The sequence below is a fragment of the Balaenoptera acutorostrata genome, chromosome 7, assembly GCF_949987535.1.
Source record: "Balaenoptera acutorostrata chromosome 7, mBalAcu1.1, whole genome shotgun sequence".
NCBI lineage: Eukaryota > Metazoa > Chordata > Mammalia > Artiodactyla > Balaenopteridae > Balaenoptera > Balaenoptera acutorostrata.
In genome coordinates this window covers 54,399,498-54,406,615 of record NC_080070.1, presented here as the reverse complement: position 1 = coordinate 54,406,615, position 7,118 = coordinate 54,399,498, and the positions used below count along the sequence as shown (strand labels likewise).

At 36.5% G+C, this 7,118-nt stretch overlaps 1 protein-coding gene across 1 annotated transcript; it reads left to right on the top strand.

The window, feature by feature from the left end:
* The first annotated feature begins 4,665 nt into the window (after positions 1-4,665).
* Positions 4,666-6,774, top strand: LOC130708646 (UDP-glucose 6-dehydrogenase-like). Its single transcript, XM_057550615.1, has one exon. The coding sequence runs from the start codon at positions 4,929-4,931 to the stop codon at positions 6,411-6,413; it is 1,485 nt and encodes a 494-aa protein (XP_057406598.1). The 5' UTR covers positions 4,666-4,928; the 3' UTR covers positions 6,414-6,774.
* Positions 6,775-7,118: the final 344 nt, after the last annotated feature.

The window sequence follows — 7,118 nt, the reverse complement described above, 5'->3', positions numbered from 1 at the left end:
AATGCCTTTAAAATAATTATTAGTTTATGTTTTGGGGTACACAATTTATAAAGATATAATTTTGTGATATTGACAACTGAAAGGGATGGGCATGGAGCTGTAAAGGAACAGAGTTTCTGTATTTTATTTAAGTTAAGTTTCTATAAATTCAATTTAGGGTGTTATAACTTTAGGATGTTAAATATAATATTCATGGTAGCCACGAAGAAAACAACTACAGAATATATACAAAAGAAAATAAGAATTTAAATGTTTCACTACCAAAAAAAAAAAAATCCAATTAAACAAAAAAGAAGACAGTAATGCACAAAATGAGAAACAAAAAAATCTATAAGGTGTACGAAAAACAAATAGAAAATTGACAGAATTAAAACCCTCCTTATCAGTAATTACTTTAAATAAAATGGATTACACTCTCCAATCAAAAGACAGCAACTGGCAGAATGAATAAAAACACATGATCCAACTATATAAAGTTTACAAGACTCACTTTACTCCTAAAGACACAAATAGCTTGAAAGTGAAAGGATGGAGAATTATATTCCAAGCAAAGAGAAATCAAAAGGGAGCAGGGGTAGCTATACTAATAGGAGATAAAATACTTTAAATCAAAAGCAGTGACGAGACAAAGAAGGATAGTATATATTATTAGTTCCACCACAGCAAGAAGATATAAAAATTACAATTATTTACACAACTAATAATAGACTAGCAAAATATATGAAGCAAAAACTGATAGAACTAAAGGAAGAAATAGACAACTCTACAATAATAGTTGGAGACCTCAATACATCACTCTCAAAAATGGATACAACAGAAGACAGAAATTAAGAAAGGAAATAAGGATTTAAATAATGTAATAAACCAGTTAGACCTAAAAGACATATACAGGATACTCTACCCAACAACGACAGGATACACATTCATCTCAATGGAACATGGGACATTTTCCAGGATAGACCATATATTAAGCCACAGATTACATCTCAATAGATTTTAAAAGATAAATATCAGGGAACGTATCTTCTCTGACCAAACGAATGAAGTTAGAAATCAGTACCAGAAGTAAAACTGGAAAAAAATGAAAATGAAAACATAACATACCAAAACCTTTGAAACAGTGAAAGTGATGGTAAGGGGGAAATGTAAACCTGTAAATGCAGATATTAAAAAACAAGAAATATCTCAAATTAACAACCTAACTCTACCACTTGAGAAACTAGAGAAAGAACAAACTAAACCCAAAGCTAGATGAAAGAAGGAAATAATAAGGATTAGAATTCAGATAAACAAAACAGAGAATAAAAAAACAATAGAGAGAATCAATGGAACCAAAAGTTGGTTCTTTGAAAAGATCAATAAAACTTTTGGCAAGAGGGGCTAAGAAAAAAAGAGAAGACTCAAATTACTAAAATCAGAAATGAAAGTGGAAACATTTTCACTGATTCTATAGAAATAAAAAGGATTATAATTGAGTACTATGAACAGCTGTGTGCCAACATATTGAATAAACTTGATGAAACTGACAGATTTCTGGAAACAGAAAACCTACCAAGACTAAATCATGAAGAAATAACATATCTAAATAGACTAGTATAACTAGCAAGCGGTTGAATACGTAATCAAAATCTTCTGACAAAGAAATGTCTTAGGCCAGATGGCTTTGCTGGTAAATTCTACCAAATACTTAAAGAAGAATTAAAACCAATTGTTATCAAACTTTTTCAAAATTGAATAGGAAGGAACACTTCCTAAACTCATTTTATGAAGGCTAGCATTATCCTGATACCAAAGCCATACAAAGACACTACAGAAAAAGAAAACAACAGACCAATATTCCTTTTGAACATGGATACAAAAATTCTTAATCAAGTACTAGCAAACCAAATTCAGCAACATAATAAAAGAATTGTGCATCATGATCAACTGGGGTTTGTATCTGGAATGTAAGGATGGCTTGACAAACAAATCTATCAATGTAATACACCATACTAACAGAATGAAGGGGAAAAAAACATGATTATCTCAACTGATACAGAAAAGCATTTGGCAAAATTCAATATCCTTTCATGATAAAATCACTCAACAAACTAGGAATAAAAGGAAATTACCTCAACATAATAAAAGCTCACAACATACATGAAAAACTCACAGAAAACATCAAATTAAATGATGAAAGACTGAAACTTTTCACTTGCATCACTTCTACTCAACAGAGCACTGGAAGGTCTATCTAGAATAACTATGCAAGAAAGAGAAATTAAAAGTATACAAATTGGAAAGGGAGAAATAAAATTTTCTCTATTCATAAAATATGATCTTATATGTACTAAAAAATAAATTCAGAAAAGTAGCAGGGTTACAAAGTCAACACACAACAAATGCAACTCAGTTGCATTTATATACACCAACAATGAACAAGCTGAAAAGGAAAATACTTATGTAATTCCATTTATAGTAGCATCAAAAAATTAAATGTTTAGGAATTAACTTAACCAAGGAGGTGAAAGACATACACAATAAAAACTACAAAACACTGCCAAAAGAAATTTTAAAAAATATAAATAAATGGAAACACATCCTGTATTCATAGATTAGAATACTTAATATTAAGATATCAATATTATGCAAAGCAATCTACAGATTCAATGCAATCCCTATCAAAATACCAATGTTATATTTTGCAACAACTGCAAAACCCATCATAAAATTCATATTAAGTCACAGGGGACCTTAAATAGCCAAAACAATATTGAAAAGAAAAAATACAACTCAATAGCAAAAACAACAACAACAACAACAATCCAATTAAACAATGAGCAGAAGATCAGAATAGATGTTTTTCCAAAGAAGACATACAGATGGCTAACAGGTACATGAAAAGATCTGCATCATTAATCATCAAATTAATGATGATTAATGCAAAATGCAAATCAAAATGACAATAAGGTTTATTACCTCATTAAAGCAAATCAAAACCACAATGAGGTATATTACCTCATAAGGTATATCATCTCAACAGCGTTAGAATGGCTATTATCAAAAAGATCAGGTAGAGGACCTTCAAGATGGCAGAGGACTAAAACGTGGAGATCACCTTCCTCCCCACAAATACATCAAAAATACATCTACATGTGGAACAACTTCTACAGAACACCTACTGAACATCTACTTGGGGTTTGCTGTAGGCGACTAACTAGTTTCTGATTTTTATGTTTACCTTAGTTTACTTTTTAGTGCTTGTTATCATTGGTGGATTTGTTTATTGGTTTGGTTGCTCTCTTCTTTTTTTATTACTTCTTTTATTTTTTTCTTTTAATAATATACTTTTTATTTTAATAACTTCTATTCTATTCTATTCTACTCTACTCTATTCTATTCTGTTCTATTCTATTCTATTCCGTGTCTTTCTTTTTTTTCTCCCTTTTCTTCTGAGCTCTGTGGCTGACAAGGTCTTGGTGCTCTGGCCGGGTGTCAGGCCTAAGCCTCTGGGATGGGAGACCCGAGTTCAGAACATTGGACCACGAGAGACCTCCCGGCCCCAAGTAATAACAATCGGTGAAAGCTCTCCCAGAGATCTCCATCTCAACGCTAAGACCCAGCTCCACTCAACGACCAGCAAGCTTCAGTGCTGAACACCCCATGTCAAACAACGAGCAAGAAAGGAACAAAACCTCAGCCATTAGCTGAGAGGCAGCCTAAAATCATAATAAGTTCACAGAAACCCCAAAACACACCACCTGACGCAGTCCTGTCCACCAGAAACACAAGACCCAACCTCATGCAACAGAACACAGGCATCAGTCCCCTCCACCATGAAGCCTACACAACCCACTGAACCAACCTTACCCACTGGGGGCAGACACCAAAAACAACTACGAATAGGCAGTCTACCTGAAAAACAATTCAGAGTAATGATAGTAAAGATGATCCAAAATTTTGGAAATAGAATGGAGAAAATACCAGAAACATTTAACAAGGACCTAGAAGAACTAAAGAGCAAACAAACAATGATGAACAACAAAATAAATGAGATTAAAAATTCTCTTGAAGGACTCAATACCAGAATAACTGAGGCAGAAGAATGGATAAGTGACCTGAAAGATACAATAGTGGAAATAATTACCACAGAGCAGAATAAAGAAAAAAGAATGAAAAGAACTGAGGACAGTGTCAGAGACTTCTGGGACAACATTAAATGCGCCAACATTTGGATTATAGGGGTCCCAGAAGAAGACGAGAAAAAGAAAGGGACTGAAAAAATATTTGAAGAGATTAAAGTTGAAAACTTCCCTAACATGGGAAAAGAAATAGTCAAGTACAGGAAGCACAGAGAGTCCCATACAGGATAAATCCAAGGACAAACACGCCAAGACACATATTAATCAAACTATCAAAAATTAAATACAAAGAAAAAATACTGAAAGCAGAAAGGGAAAAGCAACAAATAACATATAAGGGAATCCCCATAGAGTTAACAGCTGATCTTTCATCAGAAACTCTGCAAGCCAGAAGGGAGTGGCAGGACATATTTAAAGTGATGAAAGGAAAAAAACTACAACCAAGATTACTCTACCCAGGAAGGATCTCATTGAGATTTGATGGAGAAATTAAAACCTTTACCGAGGGGCCCTGGCCTACAGTGGCGGGAGGGTGAGTAGGGATGCAGCGGACGGCAAAGTCCGGGAGGGCTTGGCTGCAGGGGAATGAAGCCTCCGCCTTCTCGGGTGGAAACCTTTAAATACGGGCTCGGGCCCGGGACTCGCGGTGAGGCGCTTGGCAGCCTGAGAGGGGTGTGCGCTGAGGGGAGAGCACACGGAGCAGGGCGCGGTTGCTGAAGCTGCGGCTGCGTGGCCCAGAGCGAGGAGCTGTCCGAGCGGTCGGGATTGGAGCGGTTACCGCTGTCTGTGCCTGGAAGTGGTACAATCATGTTTGAAATTAAGAAGATCTGCTGCATCGGTGCAGGCTATGTTGGAGGACCCACATGTAGTGTCATTGCTCATATGTGCCCTGAAATCAGGGTAACGGTTGTTGATGTCAATGAATCAAGAATCAATGCATGGAACTCTCCTACACTTCCTATTTATGAGCCAGGACTAAAAGAAGTGGTAGAATCCTGTCGAGGAAAAAATCTATTTTTTTCTACCAATATTGATGATGCCATTAAAGAAGCTGATCTTGTATTTATTTCTGTGAACACTCCAACCAAAACCTACGGAATGGGGAAAGGCCGCGCAGCAGATCTGAAGTACATTGAAGCTTGTGCTAGACGCATTGTGCAAAACTCATACGGGTACAAAATTGTGACTGAGAAAAGCACAGTCCCAGTGCGGGCAGCAGAGAGTATTCGTCGAATATTTGATGCAAACACAAAACCCAACTTGAATTTACAGGTGCTGTCCAACCCTGAGTTCTTGGCAGAAGGAACGGCCATCAAGGACCTGAAGAACCCAGACAGAGTACTGATTGGAGGGGATGAAACCCCAGAGGGTCAGAGAGCTGTGCAAGCACTGTGTACTGTGTATGAGCACTGGGTTCCCAGAGAAAAGATCCTCACCACTAATACTTGGTCTTCAGAACTTTCCAAACTGGCAGCAAATGCTTTTCTAGCCCAGAGAATCAGCAGCATTAACTCTATAAGTGCCCTCTGTGAAGCAACAGGAGCTGATATAGAAGAGGTGGCAACAGCCATTGGAATGGACCAGAGAATTGGAAATAAGTTTCTGAAAGCCAGTGTTGGTTTTGGTGGGAGTTGCTTTCAAAAGGATGTTCTGAATTTGGTTTATCTCTGTGAGGCTCTAAATTTGCCCGAAGTAGCTCGTTATTGGCAGCAGGTCATAGACATGAATGACTACCAGAGAAGGAGGTTTGCTTCCCGGATTATAGACAGTCTGTTTAACACAGTGACTGATAAGAAGATAGCTATTTTGGGGTTTGCATTCAAAAAAGACACCGGTGATACGAGAGAGTCGTCTAGTATATATATTAGCAAATATTTGATGGATGAAGGCACACACCTCCATATATATGATCCAAAAGTACCAAGGGAACAAATAGTTGTGGATCTTTCTCATCCAGGAGTTTCAGAGGATGACAAAGTGGCCCGGCTCGTGACCATTTCCAAGGACCCCTATGAAGCATGTGATGGTGCCCATGCTGTTGTGATTTGCACTGAATGGGACATGTTTAAGGAACTGGACTATGAACGCATTCATAAAAAAATGCTGAAGCCAGCCTTTATCTTTGATGGACGACGTGTCCTGGATGGGCTCCACAATGAACTACAAACCATTGGCTTCCAGATTGAAACAATTGGCAAAAAGGTGTCTTCAAAGAGAATTCCATATGCTCCTTCTGGTGAAATTCCAAAGTTTAGTCTTCAGGATCTACCCAACAAGAAACCCAGAGTATAGACATTGCCATTTTTATTTGTAATTTTTTTGGTACTTCAGGATAGCAAATATCTATCTGATATTAAATGGTAAATGACTCAAGTGCTTTTAAGGAAACAAAACTATTTTTTTAATAATCAAATTTATACTAGCTGTATGGGAATTAGCATATCTGGTAATTATGAAACTAGAATATTTTTTACATATTTTTATAATATTGTTACCTCAGTGATTGGATGCATAGCAAATAATTGTGTTGGTTTTAATGGTGTCAATTTTTGTAAAATTAAACTTCAAACACTTTTTACTTTATAAAATGTCTTTAGACAGCACTTTAACGTCACATTGTAATGGGAATGGCACGCCTCAGTTTTTCTGATCATTGGTTTATCTACTTGTCATTAAGTATGTATTTTTAACCATGAAATGGCTATGCTAAATACTGGGCTAAACGTGTTAACCTTTCCAAAAGTGTCATGGAAGTTTAGAGGTTTCTGGATTAATTGGGTAAGATGTTTTCCATGCCATTTCTTGTCTCTCTGAACTGAGGAGGATGCAGTGGAGAGAATGTGGCCTTTGAGCTTTTTTTTTCCTATGCTTCCATGTTAGAAGTGACCCTACAAGTATGGTTTGGTTATTGTTCTTTTGCTCCTTTTGTTTTAATGAGCTGTGTTGTTGGTTTTCTAGTCCAAAAAGATCATCACTGCCCATTTCCAATCAATCCAA